The sequence below is a fragment of the Protopterus annectens genome, chromosome 10.part0 (genome assembly GCF_019279795.1).
Source record: "Protopterus annectens isolate FY-2018-M chromosome 10.part0, PAN1.0, whole genome shotgun sequence".
Taxonomy (NCBI): domain Eukaryota; kingdom Metazoa; phylum Chordata; order Ceratodontiformes; family Protopteridae; genus Protopterus; species Protopterus annectens.
Genome location: NC_056744.1, coordinates 995,603,266 through 995,624,855, shown reverse-complemented (window position 1 = coordinate 995,624,855; position 21,590 = coordinate 995,603,266). Strand labels below are relative to the sequence as shown.

General features: G+C 44.8%; 1 protein-coding gene across 1 annotated transcript in view; it reads left to right on the top strand.

Moving 5' to 3' along the window:
* The window catches only part of LOC122813440 (AP-1 complex subunit mu-2-like), a 1,149,616-nt gene that overhangs the window by 459,859 nt on the left and 668,167 nt on the right, over nucleotides 1-21,590 (top strand). The window contains exon 4 of the mRNA XM_044085755.1: nucleotides 20,862-20,992. Coding sequence (XP_043941690.1) covers nucleotides 20,862-20,992 — 131 coding nt within the window. The remainder of the gene's footprint in view (nucleotides 1-20,861; nucleotides 20,993-21,590) is intronic.

The window sequence follows — 21,590 nt, the reverse complement described above, 5'->3', positions numbered from 1 at the left end:
CTGTCGCGACCGCCAGAGGTACCTGTATAGGGGCGACACAACAGTATACACATTATCCATTATTATCGCCACGGTAAGCACTGTGCATGTCACATCATGTACCTGTGTGTTAGCATGTGCTATGCACATGTCTGCAAACACAACGTAGCATACTGTAGTATGCAGCTTGTGTGGCCATATATCTGGCATGTGTTGGTACATTATGTGGTGTACTATGACACCCACACCTACATCAGTTATCATACAAACATGCAAGACTGACTTACCAGGCAGCTCCAGGCTCGTTGGTTGGGAGACACCCACCTCCACAATAGCAGCGAGTGTTTCTGCATGTTGTTCCGTGGGTGTCCCCAGACTGGCCAGGAGCTCCTCCGTGTGTGTCAGTGGGGGCTGGGTTGGTGGCCCACCACCTGTCCCACCTTGTTGTCTGGCGATTAGCGGCACGCTGTTTCGGCGTGCCGATTAGGTCTGTGCAGTGTCTGCGGATCTGCTGGTAGTGCGGTTGTTGCTGCCCACGTTGTTCACCCTCCTGCGCAAATCCTGCCACAGGTCATCCCGCTGCTGTGCCTGTAGTGGCACATGGCTGAATAGTATATCGTAGTTGTCGTGGAGCAACAGTATAATCACGTCATCCTCCTGTCGGCTGAAGGCAGGCAGCTGGGAACGTGGCATTATCTGTAAGACATAATGATGTTGACAGGTCACATTTACACTGCTGTACTGGCATACTGCTGGACATACGTTGCTATGACATGTACAACATCTGCACAGTAATCTCTGCGATGCATCATGGCAGTGACACAGCCGACGTGTTGCCGTCTCACCATTAAGCAGTGGGTCTCATATCATATCTGTGTGTCACCTCATCACACTGTACATGCACCATGTTGCTGTTAGCCTGCTGTGGACATGTGTACCTGCCTGCACCTGTGTCCATATCAGTTGGCACATGTCCCCATGTGACAACAGTTCTACTGTTCACCTGGATGCTGTGTATATGTCACTAGGCATCCTGTACATGGCCATTATGAACGTCAGCGGTGGCACTGCACACATACACATGGACACCTGTACATGCATGTGTTGTGCCATGTACATCTACACAGCATTGTACGGGTGTTGGCCAACCTGCCACGGCTCACCTGTGTTGCACATGTGATACACATGGGACAATGTGTAACCATGTGACATTAGCAGGAAAGGTCATGCATAGCATGTGCACACGCACGTTGTCCACAGCAACACACAGCACCTGTAACACCACAGGGTGCATCACTGCCACATTACTGCTGTGGACGGTTGATAGTGAAAGTGCCTTTTGTCCATCGCACCATGTAGGACTGTGATAGCGTGCAGCCTTGCTGGGCAGGGCTGCATGGTATGGCAGGGTATGTCACATACATGGCACTGGGATGTGACCCACCTGGGGGGTACTGATATTGGCAGGGTGGCAGTCCATTCCATATGTCATTGCTATGTGTATATGGACATTACACATGTCTATCATCATGGTGTGGACACTGGCCTTCTGCAAGGTAGGCTGCACGCTGCTTGGTGGGGGTGTGTCTGGTGCATGCAGGTATCGCACATCCATGCATACACATTAACCCTGACAGGTGCTATGTGCTGCGATATTGTTCAACACAGTGCTGTATGTGCCCACACACTGCTATCCCGTGCACATGGATGGTTGCCTGGCCTGACATGGGTGCCACATATGTCTACATCCAGTGCCTGCTGCCACCCCATGTCAGCTGGTGCACCGCACAGCGCCATCCCTCCCACGGGGAACGTGGTGTTGGGCACAGCATAGGTATCCATGTATGGGGACAGGGATGTTCACATAGCAGGGGCACTGATGGTATCGTCGATCTGACCATACACGTATGACGCACCCCTCACACATACAGCCCATTCAGTATGTTGTTCGCAACACTGACACAGCTATACTGCTAGGCTGGGGACATTCCCAGATGTACATACACAGATGCACATCTGTCTGTGGCATGGGCTAAACTATTGGTGTGTTTCGGCACATAACGTGTTTGAGTGTGGCTGGTGCAGACCTACTGTGCACATGTCTACACAGTAAGCCTGTTCTACAGTGGCCAGCGGTGATGTGCTGTGCACATATCAAATCTTCACATTGTGTTGGTGTCTGTCTGTCCACGGGCCAGTGGTGGGACACACAGGGGTATTGGTGAACATATATGCATGCCACCCGGTACTGCTGTACTGCTAGCTTCTCGGGTGCTAATGTGTCATAGACATGCACACCTTACCCGAACAGGTGGTAGTGGGTTGCCACCAGTACCCATCTCCTCTTGTGGGTTGCTATCATCCAACACCCTCTTTGTTTTTACTAGATGATGGTTTAATTAATTAATGCATTTAATTGATTTATTGTTTTATTACATACAGACTTCATTATTTAAAAGTGAGTTGATGTAACAGTCTTTTGACTCTGATGATGCCTTTGTAAGGTGAAAGCGCTAAGTCTGTAATAAAACTTTCTATTTTTGGATTAAACCTGTGTCCTGCCGTTGGTTCGTTTTGGCTTGAACAAGCACTGAAGTTTTTCAACCTACGTTGTGCAGTGGCCTGGTACTTTGTTATCTGTTAGTGCCCTGATATTGGGTCAACTATTCGTTTTTATCGTTTTTTGGCTGTGCCTACGGAAGTTGGTGAGCTTCGGTGGAGATGGAGGCTATACTAAAGGAGTTGGCAGGTGTGGTTGACAAGCTTATTCAAGTGTACGCTAATACTAAGGAAGTTCGAGATAACAGTGATGTTAACATTGAAACTGCTGAAAGGGATTTTTCTGATACTCAAGCAGAGTTGTTTACTCTGCATTCACCACCGGCAAGTTCAATTCCGCCCGGTCAATTGCCTAATGCATCTAACGTTCCCGCTTCGTACAGTGGAGCGGTTGCTAATTCAGGGCAAAGTGTTGTGCGTCAAACAAATACTAAGGGAGCAGGTTTGGTTGCACTCCCGGTTCCCTCGACGAGATCAGAAAATGTTTTTCGTGTGGACGCTTGGTTTCAGACTCCTTCCTTTGGCGAAAACACGGTCAATGTAGAACAAGTGGGGACTGATAAGCCCTCCTTAAAGGAGCAGATTTATAGATTCAGCAAGCTGTGTACTAAATACAGGGCCATGCAGTTGGACAATTGGTTTTTGGCTCAATCCAAGGAACGGAAGCAAGTGCCAAAGGGGCTAAGAGTGTGGAAGCTTCCTATGGGAATCGATGTAGAATCTAAGGCCTTTGGACAATTGACTGATCTTTTTGATCGTACAGGTATGGAGCTTCTTGATATTATCATTGATAACAACAATGTTAAAATGAGTTCCTTAAGGGAGGACATAACCAAACTACACACTAGTATTACGACTGACTTGCTCTTTTTCCAGCATAAAACAAGTTTTGAGAAAGTTATCAGAGACTTGGACAGCTATGTAGTACAAAGTAGATTGGTTAAAAATAAAAAATTGCTTAGAGATACCACTGACTATGCTAATAGAAATGTGTATCCACTCGGGAAAAAGTGGCATAAGCAAACTTTTAATACTGAATTTAGTAAAGGCAGTATGTTACAAAACATTGACACAGGGGAATTTTGTGAAGATTGTATGGATCATATTCCTGGTGGAGACGATGAAGTTTTTTTGGACGAATATCAAGGTCCCAGGAGATCCAAGAGACTGTTGAACCAAGGAACAAGGACTGCGTATTTTCCTCGGGGGGAGCACAACAACAGGGGGAGGGGGAGAGGGAGGGGGGGTTACTACTAGGGAGACTTGGCGAAGTTTCCAGTAGTAAAGTGAATGGTGATTTTCATTTGTTACCATCTGTTTTTAATGTTCAAAGATTTAATAATGTTAATGTCAGTTCTTTAGATGGGCCTTTGCATTTATGTTTTAATGACAACATTGAATTTCCAAGGAACAGGGACAGTGATATTACCGATGGTGTGGTTGTAGACAGCCAAATTGAAGTGGGCAATGTATTTTGTTCAACCACTAACACATCAGTAATGAATGAAGAAGTGTGTAATGGCGGTCATCAGATCGCCAATGGTTTTGATAACAATGTATTGGGTGCTGATACTACGTTGTCCCATGACAGCATGGGTGTTGTTGTTGATGGAGGTTTAAAGTGCATGGTAACTAAACAAAAAGGTTTCACTATCTACAACTATACTGAAGTTGAGATAGAAGGTACACATTTTGAGTTATTCACGAGGGGTCTGAGTTATGTCCCCAGTTTCAAGTTGGATATAGCACATGTTTTATCAAGTTTAAAATTGTTTGTGAGGAGGTTGAACCTCCAGAAGTATTTTAATGACAATATGAACTTTGATATGGGTGGACATAGTAGTTCAAGTGCTTCTTTAACAAGAAAAAGTACATTCAACCCACCCACTTGTCCGGAATTTGTGTTTTTTGAGAAATTGTTAGAGTTTGAGTTTAGAAGAATTTGTGCATTGCCCAGTACATTTAAGGACAATATATCCAGGGACGAAAGATTAATGCTCAAAGAATTCATTAGCTCAAACAATGTGAGGTGCATGAAACCGGATAAGGGGGGAGGGATGGTACTTATGAATAAAATTGATTATTTGACGTGCATGACAAGAGTTTTGGGTGATCAAAACACGTACTCTTTGACTTCCATCAACGAACTTAACCGTGCATATTCTAAAATTGACATGTTTTTGTATGATGCACTCTTTCAAGCTACGATTAGTGAAAGTGAATACAATTATTTGTCAGTTGAAAATCCAGAGGTACCTTGTATCTTCGGGATACCGAAGGTACACAAGGGTATCCAAGATTTGGAATTTAGACCAATTGTTGCCGCACGGGGCTCAAAGACTGAGCCCCTGGCGGCTTTTATAGATCATGAGATCAAGAAAGTTCAAGATGAAGTACCCCACATCCTAAGGGACTCATGGCATTGCTTGGAGAGAATAAGGGGCATTAGGGGTACAACGGATGATTATAGTTTTTTGACTATAGATGTTATTAACCTATTTTCAGTTATACCCCACAGTGAAGGATTAGACATGTTTGGTGAAAGCCTCAACTCCAGCAATGCCATCAATAAATCTAGAGTAAACCTGTACTGTGATTTGATGGAATGTGTTTTGAATAACAATTTCATAAAATTTGAAGGGGAAATCTATAAACAAAGCTCGGGTGTGGCCATGGGAGCTAAATGTGCCCCGGTTTATGCCAATTTGGTACTATTAGCGTGGGAAAGGGCTCATGTGTTTTCATCAGAATACATGGAGAACATCATTTTGTACAACAGATTTTTGGATGATCTTTTGATCATATGGAAAGGTGGTGAAGCCCTTGCCAAGGAATTTGTTGAGTACCTCAATGGTACAACTGGCTTTTTTAAGTTCACCTTTTCATGGGGAGCAGAAAGTATTAATTATTTGGACATTAGTATTTCCAAGACAGATAATGTATTGTCTAGTACAATTTACAGGAAGGATAATTACTCCAATTCTTTATTACATTTCACCAGTTGCCACCCCTATCACCAACGGAAGGGGGTAATTAAAGGGCAGATGGTACGCACTTCCAGGTTGGTAAGTGATGACGAGACATTTAGATTGGAAATATACAAGCTAATTGGTATGTTATTGGAGCGGGGTTATCCGATCAGTTTATTGCGGAGTGTTAAGAAAGAAATATACAAAAAAAGACGCAATATTTATGCTCCTATTTTGAGTGATGTAGGTGTAGAAGGGATGGGTTCCTTAAATGTTTTGGATCCGGTTCAGGTGAACAATAGCAACAACAATAATAAGGACAACAACAACAAGGGACCATGTTTTATTTTGAACTATAATGAAAAATCTACGGAAATTTGTACAGTATTGAGAAATGTATGGGATTATTGTTTGAATAATGATTTGAAGAAAGTGGTGGGGAAAGACCCGGTGATAGTTTATAGTAGGGGTAAGAATCTGAAAGACATGCTTGAAAGAAATAAACAACATCATAAGTCGAGAATGGGCAAGTGTGGTAGCTGTAGGTGTTGCAGGTATGTAGCAGATGGCCCCTATGTAGTTGTTTCTGGATACAAATACACCTTGGCTTGTCCGGGAATATGCAACTGCAACACTAAGAACCTAGTTTATGTGGCCAATTGCTCATCCTGTGAGGCATTTTACGTCGGGATGACCACCCGTAGACTAAAAGATAGGATCCCTGAACATCTTAGATCCATTAAAAACAGGGATTCCTACAATGCGTTATATCTACACAGCATCAAATGTAACAACTTTAGGAGATTCATGTTTTTTGTGATTGATAGGGTTCTTTTAGATAGTGGTGGTGACATTAAGAACAAGGTTGCATTAAAAGAGATGGAGTGGCAGTTTCGGCTGAATGCCATGTCTTACCCTGGACTTAACGATTTTATTTCTATAAAACCCCTCTTGGTGCATAGATCCCAGGTTCTATAGGACTGGACCTATGTACATTTATTTGTATTATAATCATTAAAACAATCAAATGAAACAAAATATTACAGAACTATTTAGTAACAATATTTGTAATAAGAACGTTATTTAGTATTTTTAAGATCTTAAAGAAATACAAATATATAAATTAGTTCATTAAGTAGGTTATTTAACACTTCATCATTATCACAACTACTAACATTTGTTCTGGTATATTAACTGTATCAAGTGTAATTCAAAATATTTTTATTTTTTTGCAAAGGCCCTTTAAAGTGACTTATTACAACTTTAAATGTTTAACTGTGAAAAAGTTTTTATTAGATGATGGTTTAATTAATTAATGCATTTAATTGATTTATTGTTTTATTACATACAGACTTCATTATTTAAAAGTGAGTTGATGTAACAGTCTTTTGACTCTGATGATGCCTTTGTAAGGTGAAAGCGCTAAGTCTGTAATAAAACTTTCTATTTTTGGATTAAACCTGTGTCCTGCCGTTGGTTCGTTTTGGCTTGAACAAGCACTGAAGTTTTTCAACCTACGTTGTGCAGTGGCCTGGTACTTTGTTACCCTCTTTGTATTGTATGTTCAGGCTATGCACCTTTGTGGGGCATGTGAGCATGCAATGCAGTACTGCGTGCCTTTGCACCCATCGCAGAACATGTCACACAGGTACACTGGCAGCCATACACTTCACAGCTTGATGACGGCAGAACACATGTTGAACACACGTAACACATATCCTGTGGGACATGGTCAAATGTACAGGCATGTCCAACAGTCACGTACCACTGCTACCCCTACATGATGGCTATGCAGGACATGTGGCGGTACAGCAACTGTCACATGTACACGTGCAATGCCCCCCTACCTACATGGCGTGGTACTGCCTGTGGGGCATATGCATCTGCATCCATGCTATGGCCATGGATGACAGTTGTACATCGATATGTGCAACATACCTCATTTGGTGTTCTCATGTGTGCATGTTCAACATGTCTACGCATTGTTTGTGTCTGTCACACAGTCATTGTTGTACATGGTTTACATGCCAGCCATGGCGTACTGTGTGTGATTCCAGGTACTTCATTGGGATACCAGCATTGTACATTATCACGCCGTATTCCAGCCATCACATAGCCGTCCTAGCTGACACTGTTATCCAGCCAGTAGGAGGTGTTCCGCCATCTGCACATACGTCACACAGTACGAGGGCAGCTGACACCCATTCTGGGGACCGGGTTCTGACCGCTGTGGATGTGTGTGATGTTGTCGACGACCATGACTGCACCTGATGGTCACATCTGGATGTGTAACAATCACAACACACACCTACCTTCACGTAGCAACACATCATCCACAACAATGGACATTCCTGCCGGAACACTGTGTGCAGTATGTCTGTATGACCACCGCAGGCACCACTGGTGGCCCCCAGCATGGCAGCCAACAGCACCAGTGTATATCCCATGTGACCATGGGTTACACCATTCACAACACACCTGTCTCAGATGACCCTGTTGTGGATCACAGTGCAGTTCCACACATCATGTTACACTATACATCATGCACTGATATGTTGCGGACGTGTGAACGGCTGTGCAACTCAACATATGCACACATGACACATCACCTGGTACAACATGTCTGTCTTACCACACATTATTGTGACCACCCTGTGATGGCATTGTACAGACTACGTGGACTGGGACATGTGATGGCTCAAAGGTATATTCACCCTCTGGGTGTGTGTCTAGCCAAGTGTACAGTAGGCAGTGGTATGAACACAGGGATACTGTACATTGGCCCACTCTGTCACTATGACTGTTGACTATGCTCATACTGTACTTATACAGGCATGTGGTATCTGACCAGTATGACAGTCGTGGTCGACCACACTACTGTGGCACACATGACCTGCGGACATCTGCCTAGGGTGTGGAGCCCACATGTACATCTTCACATGCTATGCTGCCTCTACGGCGGTGTCACATGTCTGTCTCCAGCAGGGCTGTAACAGGCAGGCACGGCATGTGGTAATGTGGGACAATGCTTGCACCTTCCACTGTGCTGCACAAGCAAGGCACGCACACTAGTGCACGCCTCACATTTATCTGCGGTGCCTGGGACCTGCCTCCATGCTCTGCACAGCACACCTGCAAGTCCAGATTGTACATGGATCATACCTCCCAGGCACATACCTGGACTGCAACACACACAGGTGAGGGGATCCCACATCACACAATGTTTTGCACACCTACTGTATATTTTCCAAACACAATGCATCGTAGGTGCTCCATGTTTGGATACCCATGTTTGTGACCGCTAGACACATTGTAACATGCAACAGAGACTACACTGTACACCACAGGTTACATGCTGGCTGTGTTGTCATACTGTACATTGGACCTCGGACAGCTGCTACTGCCATGTGCTGACAGCAACCCACACTTCCCTAGTATGGACTCCTATGTACCCACACATGCTTGGCCATGCACTCCACCTAGATGGGTGACACATTACACAACACATACCATACCTACACTACCCTCAGCATGCACAATACCTCCATGTGTCTGCTGTGTTAAACCTGGGGATATCCCCCCTCTGGTAGATGAACATATATGCTTCACGGCCCTGCTAGCCACACCCTGGACACACACCCATCGCAGCATACATGGTACATGTGCTCTACAGCCGGTACTACTGACGTCTGCTGACGGGGGTTGTTAATGGCATGGCACCCCGGCAGATGGACAGTGTACATGACTATGCTGACACATATCACAGTGCACTTCCGCAACATGTACGCAGTGGTAGGGACCATGCTATTCCACACAGAGACATGGCGGTACTGGCCTTTTCACAGACGCCACGGTGGTAGTCATGTTCCATGCACATCTGCTGTATGGGCACATGTGCAGGCTGTTGCATGGTGGGGATATTCACATGTGTGGGGTGCATCACCTGACAGCCATGGTGGGTCCTCGTGGCCCATCACATGCTCTAAGGCTAGCTACCTACACATGACTGCCGCACATTGCAGTGTGGGCCCTCAGGCAGTGTGGTGGTATGTCTGTGTTGTTTGGCTACATCCACATTCGATGTCGCGTACAACAGTCACCCAGGCATTGCTGACTGAGGTAATGTTGGCAACATGCCAGGCAATGGTGTACCTACCAACAATACACACTCTCACTCACTACAGGGTTGCAATCCATACATGGACATCGCAGTGTCCCTGTGGACACATACATGGTACTGCCATGCACACGTTATGTCCTAGGACACTGTCCCAATGTCACCTTCCGATCTCCCTAGCTGTTATGTCCTGCCAACCTGTTTGGTATGTGTCTCCACACCAGCCCACTGAATTAACTGCTAGCCTGTTGTTGGACATTGTGTACCTTGACCGCCACACTACCGCATCTATCGCACTACACATGGGTGGTACTGCATTGCACGTGTGGGACTGCATTCGTACACCCATGACTGGACCATTCAGTATGGCACTGGGCCACGTCCTCACATACGTGCTTCACACACTCATTGATGACCTCCATGCCTTTACTGGCACCCTTGTTGGGCTTCTGTGTGCCACAGCACGCCACATACACATGCTGGCCACCTGTCATACCATTGCATGGGTGGTTGGTGTGGTACAGAGGGTAACAGATCGGACATTGTCCCCACATTGCCCTTCAGCACCATTCCACATTCTGGTATTGGCAATGTACACATCCACCATCACATCATACCCTGTGTCTCAGGATGTTAGGCTATATGAATCCTGGACAGGACACACAGTGGTGCAAGCATATCATGCTACCTACTACATGTCAGGTACATGTGGCATTACACAGTCCTCGGTCATGGGGCCCCTCATGTTCACTATTTGCTTACATACACAACATGCTGTCACAGAGTACTGTCCATGCCTAGATATCCCACATCTACATACCTGGCACCATTGTAGCTCCACCAGCTCATACTGATAACAACCGTACAGGTGTCGGTGTGGCAGATACATCATGTGGGTGTCATTGCGTCAGGATGCATCACACATGGTGCATGCACATCACCTTTGCATAGCAACAGTCATCCACTGGGTATCACATGGATACTGTCCCCATACATGCATATCACATTGTACATTGTTGCTGTACACACATGCCCCACATGGTGCTGTGGTTGCCGTATTCCACTGTGGCATGGGTACATATCTGCAGGGCCACACATATCTGTACTGTGTGTGTTGCTGGTACATAGGTAGCCATTGTACCTGTGCCATACACACATCTACACACGGGCAGGGTTACAATAACACATTCGTGGTGTACCTTCCACAACGGCTACGACTTTACATGGCACGGCATTATCATGCCATGATGTGTACCAGGCTCAGACAGTTTACATATGCGGATGACAGACAGGGAACACATCTGTACTCATCTGCATACCACATACACAGGGGTGTCATCTACTCTGACATGGGCCATGTCCTCCGCATTACTGATGCATGTAGTACTCATACATGGCAATTGCAGTGGGCGGGGTGAATGGAGCACTCCTGCATATGTGCACACATGCCACATTGCATGGCCTGGGCTTCTGTGTTACTTCCGCAGACACAACACACACCATGCTGTGGAACATAGGTCCTGTGCACATCCCACATGGGCACACTGTGGCACTGTTCATGTGATAGCTCCCTTGCTGATAGGGTGACACATAGTCGTGGTACCACCACAGCAGCAGTACTGTGTAGACATGCAGTTGACATCCACCTCTGCTGTTCAGTGGACACTACCATGGGGAGGTGACACTACTGTGTACACTGCACATGTGTTTACACATGGACCTGCTGGACTTCATTGTTGCACACATTGCACCTGCTACAGATCGTTTGGACATGGTTACTTGGTGTTCCTTCCATTTCGGATGGCTATTCTGCTACTACTCTGTCCCATATGTACAGGCCATACGTATCCTGTTAGTGTACATACCAATAGGCCATAACTCCATTATGCATGGTATGCCTGTGATACTGTGTATGATGTCTGTCATATCCACCATGACAGCTTTACATTACACATAGTTGACATAGTAACCCCTACTGTGAGGCATACGTGCACGTCGTGCGCACATTACGTATGACATCGACGGTATATGCCCATACACATGTGTGCTGTGACAGTATACATACATGTCCTATCCCCTGCTGTGGCACTTCCTTGTTGGACATCCACTGCCGGCATCGGCGTGGGGGGTGTCATTGTTCTGTGTTATGCCCCCCTGTGGCAGCCCTTGTGTTATCCCGGCTGTGTACATGATGTCCCACTGCTGTGCACACAGTGTCCACAGTCATTGGTATGCTCAGCGGGATAGCACTACATAACCACCTTTCACCACTCTCTGCATTATGGACAAGTATCCTTACTTACAAACACCGTTCACATACAGTGCAGCTTCGTCATACACATCATGCGTTACACACCAGTACATATCGTGGGTTCTACATACCTTTACTGTGTTTCCTTCCGTTTTCCGTTGCGTGTCTCGCTATTGCGTTGTCTCACTCTATACGTTTTTGATTTGTAGTTCGGTATGAGCATACGGTTTGAATATCCTAGGGTTCATCCTTATATCCGTCGTCACCTGCGACATGTGGGTTCATCACACCAATAGCTGTTCCTCGGTGTGTACTTGTGCGCATATAACCTGTGCATCTACTCCATTCATACAGTACGCATTGTAACTAGGGCATGGTTGCATTCCTTGCCTGGGCATTGGTTATTTGCACTACCTTCGTGGAGATGGTCTGTATTGTGTTATGTTATGTGTAACTGCAGCCGCTATGTGTGGCATCAGGTACATTTTGCAGTGGTGTTAGCCATGGATTGTGTGTGTTGGGTGTGGTATTATGTTCGACATGTGGGTGTCCCTGTCCTGGCGGCGTCTGTTGATGGCGTTTTGCATTCGGATGTGTAACATAGCTCTTGTATTCCTTTAAACAACGGATGCAGGTATGCATCCGCTGCTGATAGTGTTTGCCACGCGAGATGTTGCGGTTATGCCGCTGTCATTGACTGCCTGTATGTTTGTGCTGCTATTGCGGCTTGTATCCCTTTGATATGTGCGATGGGGAATATCAGAGGTTGTGGGTGACGGGTACGGGTTGTGGGCCTTGCATTTCTACATACACGGTATGCTTGTGTGTGTGCTCCATCCCTGCCTGGGAAGCTGGCAGTTACCTGTCTGTTGTTCTGGGAGTGTAGGTTGTGTTGATGTCGTCTGGTGTCGGTATCGCCTGCATGTGTGCTTCCTGCATGTATTCCTCCATCACATCGGTAGTATATCTGCGGTTGTTCGTACGTGCCGACTATCCCTTGGCATTTTGTACCGGATATTTACAGTCATTGTGGTCCTGTACTTGGGACGGCCTGTATGCTAGTGGTTGCCACCTATTCGGGTGGCGATTGCTTGTTTAACACTCGTAGAACACACAGCGGTGTTTACGGGCCGATACGTAGCCACGATCAGGGGTAGCACATGCGTATTTCCGCGGTACATGACTATTGCTGTGTAACGTTGCCGACGTATCGTTTTGCGGTTAACATATCAGTGTCATACATACGGTCATGATTTGTACATACGTCCTTTGCATTTCATGTTGGCTATATTCCTGTGGTACATTCTGGGACATTTTCACTTTGCATCGTTTACGCCGCCACGCCTAGCCAGGAGGGCTCTCAGTACTACTTTGGGGGTACTGCTGTACATACGCCTGTGGTTCCTATACTGTATGCCTACACATGTTGTTCCACTCCGCCTGTCACATGGCACCATCATACACATTTTTCAGTGGCACACACATTACACTCGCACAGCGGAACACACGACACCCTTCCCGCACACATACACATACTGCGGCTGTCACAGGGACGGTTGCACACAGTACCTGCGTGGCCAGCATCACCGCTGGCGGTGTCTACCTCCACCCTCATATCCTCATAATATTACCCGCACATGTACTGTTACTGTACCGTGGCCTGGCGATCATCCCGACTCGCGATTATGCATTTAGGTAGGTTGACCTTTCCATGGGTGGCGGTTTCCTGTTCTGTCCACCCTCCCGGATACTCAGGTTGTCGTTCACTATCTTTACTATGTACAGATATCGCGTCTTACTTCTCTATCACCTTGCATCCCTCTGATTCCCTGTCTTACCTGTTGTACTTTATATATGTGTATGTGTACATATATTTCTATGTGTGTAATGATATCTATCTCCATATCTGTATATGCACATATGTACATGTCTATATGTATACACCTTGCGTGACGTGGCAGCATACAGCAACGCCGTCTGCTGTAGGACCCGCGTACGGTTAAGGTGTTGGCGTTCCATGCTCCGCTGGCTGTTGGGTGTGCAGTGTTTGGGTGCTGCCTATGTTGGAGTCGCACATGGGACCACCCTTACAGTACACATTATGGGTGGCCATGTTTGTGTGCCATCCATTTCACTGTGTGTGCGGGTAGGGAGGTGTCAGTCCATGGGGCCTACGCTGTCAGAGTATGTGCTATACGTTCCCTCTTTGCCAGGGCATAGGCATATTGGGTATGCCTCCGTCTGCCTACTGGGGCTGGCACAGTGTGTTCATGGTCCTGAACCCTCTGTGCCTGTGCTGGCCTTGGCAGTTGTGGTGGGCTTTGTGGCCCTTCACCATTATGTCCCTGCAGCAGCTGTTTCCGCAGGATCATATTATGTAGCATAGCACATACTATGAATATGTGGGCACATGTGCCTGGGGAGTACTGCAGGGCTCCACCGGATGTATCCACGCACCGGAACTGTGATTTCAGCATCCCAAACACACGCTCTATGATTATTCTGGTTTGTGCGTGTGCCTCATTATGGCGTTCTTGCATGTGTGTGTGTGCATTTCTGATGGGAGTCATCATCCACGGCTCCAGTGCATAGCCAGCATCCCCCACAAGGTGGCCTTGTGTGATGTCCCCCCTGGCGAATACCTGATACAGCTGTGAGGCATGCCAGATATGGGAGTCGTGGTAGCTTCCAGGGCTGCCAGCACACACATCCATGATAATGCCCTGCGCATTGCACACGACCTGGCAATTGATGGAGGGGAATCCCTTGCGGTTTATGTAGCGTCTACCCTGCTCCCCAGGTGGTGACTTGATTTGTATGTGCATACAGTCTATCGCACCTAGTACCTCCGGGTATTGTGCCACACGGTGGAAGTGGCGCATATTGCTAGCCAACTCCTCCTGAGATCTGGGGAAGTATATATACTCATGGGCATGTCGTAACATGGCATCCAGAAACTGGTGTAGTACCCTGGATGCTGATGCCTGTGAGATGCCCATTATATCCCCGGTTGGCCTTTGAAAGGTACCAGTAGCCAGTATTCGCAAGCTTACACATACCTTTGTGTCCACTGGGATGGGCTCCTCTCTGTTGTATCTTGTTCTCAGGCGTGGCCGGCACAGCTCCGCTATTTGCTGTAATGTGTCCCTGTCCACCCTGTAACGCTCTATTATCTCCAGGTCTTGTAGCCCCTGGTAGGTTACCCTTGGTCTGAACACTCTCCTTCTCCTCTGAGGCCTACGGTAGTTGTTGGCACCCTCCTCCGCAACTCCATCTGTCTCTGACACATGCTGATGTATCACAGCCACGGCAGCACCCAACATATACATTTTAAAAGTTCCCCGTGTGTTTACACATAGAGTGTGGCGTTTGGGGATACACGGCTGTGTGTTGTGTGCATTCACACTTTATACTGTTGTGCTGTACACCCGGTGATGTCATAGGGTGTGTCTGTGCGGCCGTATCTGTGGATTATCTTCCGTGTTTTACTGTTGGCACTGCAACGCTGTTGCCTTTGGTGTTGCATTACACTTGCCTGCATTGGTTTACCTTTAGACCTTACCTTACTAATTCTGCACATTGCGCATACTATTTCCTGGATTGCATCCTGCAGAGGAGCCCTGTCATGTGTCGTTTCTGGGACATGGCATATCAAGCATTTTGTCTGCCGCCGCTGTTATGCTACCTCTCTACTTGGCTGTGCTGTATCGGTTCTTCACTCTTTGCATTCTGCTACCTCCCCTACTTTCTTTGCATTCATATGCCTCCCCTGTCCCGTTTTGCGGGTTTCTGCATGCAGAGTTATCAGCTGCCGCCAATTGGCCTTCATGGGTTGATTGGTGTTGATTGCTCATTACGACTCCAATTACACTGCTTCCACGTTTCCTCATATTCTCCGCATCACCTTCCTGTATCTGTTGTTGTTGACGGGGCGGGCGTCACATGACTGGGTTAGGGGAAGGTAGTCATCCTCGTGCACATGCATCTCTGCGCGCATTGTGTGCTCTCAGCTCACCTATTTCCCCACACGCCGGTCCTGCTGCTGTGATGTGCATTGTACAGCCCATGTTTGCTGAGCTCCAATGTGCTTCCTCCTACAGTGGCACACCCCTCTGCGGTTGACATGTATTCCCTCTGGGCCACTCCTCGGTGTATTACCGCTGCGCCGTTTGGTGCAGCCTTACGCCGGTGGGGGTTTTGCGATTCAGTATTATCTGCCTCATTTGCATGGCATTGACTACTAATTCATAGTTATGGCGCCGAACACTGCCGCCACTCCTTGGCAACCCTTGCACCGTGGTTGTGGCTTTCCATGCATACTATGGTGTATTGTGGCAGTGAAGCTGATGTGTATTATACTGCTCTTTTATGACATTGTCATATTATTTCATTGTTTAGCACCTTCCGCAGACATGTCCTGGGGTTCTGCTGTGGTTTCTGCGGACATACCATTTATGTCATTTTTTACATTTTGTGCATGTTTTCTTTTGACATTCTCGGTGTCTTTCGCCATTGGCATGTTGCAACAGTATGATACCTGACGTTGATAGCCTTCCGTTACTCCTATGTCATGTTTGGGTATATGTAAACCGTTTTTTTTTGGTTTACATTGCCGTGCCCTTATGCTACGCCTGCGCCACTTCGTGGATCGCTATATGCCTTCATTTGCATGGTGCAACACCGCACATGGGGTGTTTAACATACCTACGCCGGAGGCGGCGCAACTTCGGTGCACGCCGGTAGTGCACGTGGAATTGGATCGTACCTGAATCACTCGGCGGCCATATCTGGCATTGTAGCGCCTACGCTATGCGTGCGCCTGGCGCAAGGTTCATGAATCCCGGGGCTTATTTTTCTTCTAGTAGTGGATCAGACAAGTGTAGCAAGAATCAACACGACAAACAGCGGTTACGTTTTAGAACTAAGTACAGCACTGATGTCAAGGACTATACAGACATAATTCGCAGACACTGGAATGTGCTCACAATGGATGATGAGATAGTTAAAATTATAGATTCCACCCCTAGGTTTTTGTTTTCGAATAACAAGTCGTTAAAGTGCAGATTATGCTATCCTAGGAATCTCAATGTTACAGGAAGCTATTCAGGCACTAGACCTTGTTGGCACTGCAATTGGTGTAAATATATTGACACTAGTTCTGAATTTAAGCATCCGGATAATGGTAATGTTTATAGGTTTAAGATCAGTGCCACTTGTGATACTGCACATTTGGTTTACTTAGCTCACTGCACACAATGTAGGATGTTCTACATAGGGAAAACAGATCGTTTCTTTAAGGAACGTATAAGGGAGCACATTTATAATATCAACAAGGGCAGCAAAGTGAATGCACTTCAGATCATAAATTTTTGTTTTTAGTGATTGCTAGAACTTATGATAACATTAGGTTAGGGGATATATGGAATAAAACAGAAGATTTAGAATCTTACATGCTTGTGGAGACGAAAACGCACTTGTGCACTTTAAAAGCGTTTACGTTTGCTGTGATTTGTTTTCCGTACCTTAATAAAGTGATCTGGTTATTAGCTGGTGGACTGCTTCCGTGATTTTGGATTTACAGATTTAGAATCAACATGGATTGTGAAACTAAGAAGTGATTCAGGACATGGTCTTAATGAATCAGTACCCCTGAGACCCAAACTTAAACAAAGACATCTTAGGAGGTAATTAATATATACATTAATTGTTTTTAATTATTAGGGTTTGATGTTTTATCATTTGTTTTTAATATGCATGATATTTCTTTAAAAATAGTCATGTGATTTTAAATTGGATATATAGGTGCTTTTTTTTTTCCCTGTGCTAATTGATACACCTGATGATGTCTTTTGGTGAAAGCGCTTGTGTTTGTGCACTGAAGTAAAGTTGTTTGGAGTGAACAGCCGTGACTGTGCCTCTTATTTCCAAACATGCCAACTAATACACCAAAACACCCCCGAAAGATTCTGGCAATCAATCAACTACCTCCTAAATCTAGGAAAACTGACCACTCCACCCAAACAACTAACTGCACTACTGACTGTATAGCTACACAATTCAATACCCACTTTATCCCCTCTATCACCTCATTACTAAACAGCAATGTCAATTCCTCACTTTCCTTACTGCCTCCCCCACTGACCTCAATACTCCTCCTTTCTCTCTTAAACCATTCCAAACTAATTATATACAAAACCTCCTGACTAAAATAAAACCATGTACTCCTGCTGCAGATCAGTTACCTGGTGAATTTCTTAAACTTGCTGCTAAGTCCATCTCCTGTCCTATATCTATTCTTATTAACTGCTCTATCTCTGTACATGGTCTATATCATATGAGCGAATAGGAATAACCGCAAACACTCATAATCTCAAAAGTACTGGACCTTGAAGTGCTTTTTCTGAGATTGCGGTACAGTGAAGAATAGAATATTTGCCCTTTCCTCACTGTAGTGCGATCTCAGAGTTGGAATATATATTTAGTGGGGGGTGTGGGGGGCACATGCCCCCACAATGGCAAGTTCAAGGTATGGTACTTTTGAGATTGTGAGCGTTCGCGGTTTTTCCTATTTGGTCATATGATATAGACCCCCTGAACAGCATATCTCCCTGCTTTGGAAAATATATCATGCCATACCCCTTCACAAAGGAGGCCCCTCTACTGACCTTTCCAACTATAGGCCCATAGCTATACTTTCTCCACTTACCAAAATCTTAGAAAAATTCCTACATAAACAGACTCTAGACCACCTCTGAACACATAACCTTCTATCTTCTACTCAGCATGGCTTCCGCCCAAAACATACTACTAACATCGCCCTATTAAGTTTCACCAATACTGTAAACTACCTCAAAAACAATAACCACTTTGTCTCTGCCACCTTCCTTGATATGTCAAAGGCCTTTGACAGTGTATCCCATCAAATACTCCTAAACAAACTTGCCTCTGTCAATTTCAGCTCCAGTACACTGCAATGGTTCCACAGCTACCTCTCCAGCCGTAAACAAGCCAGCTCATGGGAACATAAATTATCACCCCTTTTTCCCATCACTGTTTGCGTCCCACAAGGCTCTATCTTAGGCCCACTTCTCTTTATTATCTTTACCAATGATCTCTATACTGCTGCATCACCTGCATCTGTCATACAATATGCTGATGATGCTTCCCTTATTTGCTCTGCTCCCTCCATAAATGAACAAGTAAAGTCTCAGGCTGCCCTTCATAACATTGAAAAATACTTCTCAGACCACCAACTGATTCTATACCCTAACAAGACCAAACTTATGGTATTTTCTAATTCCTCCAATAAAAGCCAACAAACTCATCTCTCTATCTTCACCTCTAATGGTACAAAAATTGAACCTGTCGAACATACTAAACTCAGTGGTGTTATCCTAGATTGTAACCTAAAATTTGACAGACATATCGCTTTAACAGTCAAAAAAGTCCACACAAAATTAGATGCTCTGTACAGGGCTAAACCATATCTTTCTAATCATTCTAGAATAGCTACTGCCAGAACTCACCTACTTTCCACCCTTCTCTGTTGTTCTCAAGTCTTCACAAACCTTCGTAAATCTGACCTAAATAACCTAGAAGGCTGCTGTAATAAAATCGCCAAATCTGCCACTAATCTTCCCCACAGAACTCACCATTGTATAGCCCTACAAAAAATAAACTGGATTGAACTCCCAAACTTATTAGCCCTAAACCAGCTAATAGTGGGTCACTCTTGTTATCCATTAACCTGACTATTGCCCAGCCTCCTCTAACTTCATACAACCCTATTCTAATCTTACCTCACTCAGGTCAGCTGATAAAAGCTTGCTCAAAGTTATCAAAACCCACAACTCTTATGCCGATTCTTTATACAGCTACTTCATAGTCATAACCTGGAATTCCCTTCCCCAGCATCTACTATCTACACCTAATACCCATAGCTTCAAACAGCTCCTTACAAATTATTTCTCCAGTCACTGGCTATGCTCCTGTACTTCCTCTGGCTAAGCAAACACACTACCCTACTTCTGTGTTTCTGCCTATGTAACTCAATATTGATTGATTTTATTGTTGTTTTATTGATGTCATATTTGATTTTTTGGATTGATGTGTGATTTTATCAGGTTTTATTAACTTGAATTACACTGTACTATGTTATTATGTAAACTTATTAGTAATCATTTTGTACTGTAACTAGCATTTCTGATAATAAATATTGTAACCTTGGCAACTCGGCATGTAAAAATCTATCTGCCAATCATTAGCGGACCGGAGTTCTGCTGTGGCGACCCCTAACCAGGAAAAGCCAAAAGACACAACAACTACTTTGGGAGCTTTTCTCCCTGAGTCTCTGCTGAAAACAGGCTTTTTTTGCCCAGTTGGACACTGCCCGTTTACCAAATGTAAATAAATAAATAAGTATAGTGGCAGTAGGGCTTCATCATCAAGTCCATCTTCTCTACAATCCTGATTTTGTAACTGAACATGGGAACTGTCAGATGTTTCCAACTACTTATTTTAGTCTTGACACATTTCTTTGTTAAATGATATTTTAATTAGTTTTGCATTTATGTATGATTTAATTGCAATTTTTTTTCTTGTTATATTTTCCTGGTTTGTGTATGAGACTAGTCTGAAAGTACTGGTAAGTTTAACCAGTAACTGAAAAACCAGTTAATAACTAGTGGCCTATGGCCTGAACTTCATGCACACGCTTTCAGAAATGTAAATAAGCAGTCTCTGAAGTTAAGTTTTGTAATATTGGTTCTTTTTGCTGTATAACATCTGGATGTTCCTTAAAGATTTATTTTTACAGTGAGTTTCAGCAGCTGATGTTTTCTGTTTTTTTTTTATTTATTTGGCATTTTTAATTAATAAAACTTTTTAGTCACAGATTATGCATGATAAATTATGCATGATAAAAGCAACAGATTAATTTGTTTTATTTATCTGCTATGTAAAACTAAATAGTTTCATTTTATCTTAGGTTTTTAAGGAATATTTTAAAGAGCTGGAGGAGGAAAGCATCCGGGACAACTTTGTCATTGTCTACGAACTTTTGGATGAGCTAATGGATTTTGGATTTCCACAAACGACAGACAGTAAAATCCTTCAAGAGTAAGTAGGAACTGCAGAATGGTATGTGGGCTTGCTTTCATTACTAGGGATTCCAGTGATTTAGGATTCATTGCCAACAGCAGCTTCAGGTTGACTAACTAAAGCTCAGCCAGTTTACCATCCCCCAGTTTCAGGTTGTTGTCTATCCACTTATGGTTACTCTGTGATATAATGTCCCACCCTCCTCAAAAACATTATAAAAATGTATTTTTTTTTTGTATTTTGTGACTGTGGAAGTCCAGCTAAGAAGAACCCATCATCTTTATCATCTGTCACTTTCAGTACCTGTTTCATTATTCATTTTTAGGGTAGTAGTAAGCTGGAGCCTATCCCATTGGACAGTTGGTGTAAGGCAAGAGCCCAGCCCTGGATAGTTGATCACAGGATATTTTATGCATGTAAACCTAGCTGCATTTGGAGTATTGTAAATTCACATACTTAAGTCTTTGGGATGTTTAAGGAAACTGGACCTATCAGTGAAAAGTCACATAGATGCAGAGCGAACATGCAGATTCTGCACTGAAGACACTGCAGCCAGGAATCTGACTGGAGAAATGTGCACTGTCTGATAGCAGTGCTTACTGCTGCATTGCCATGC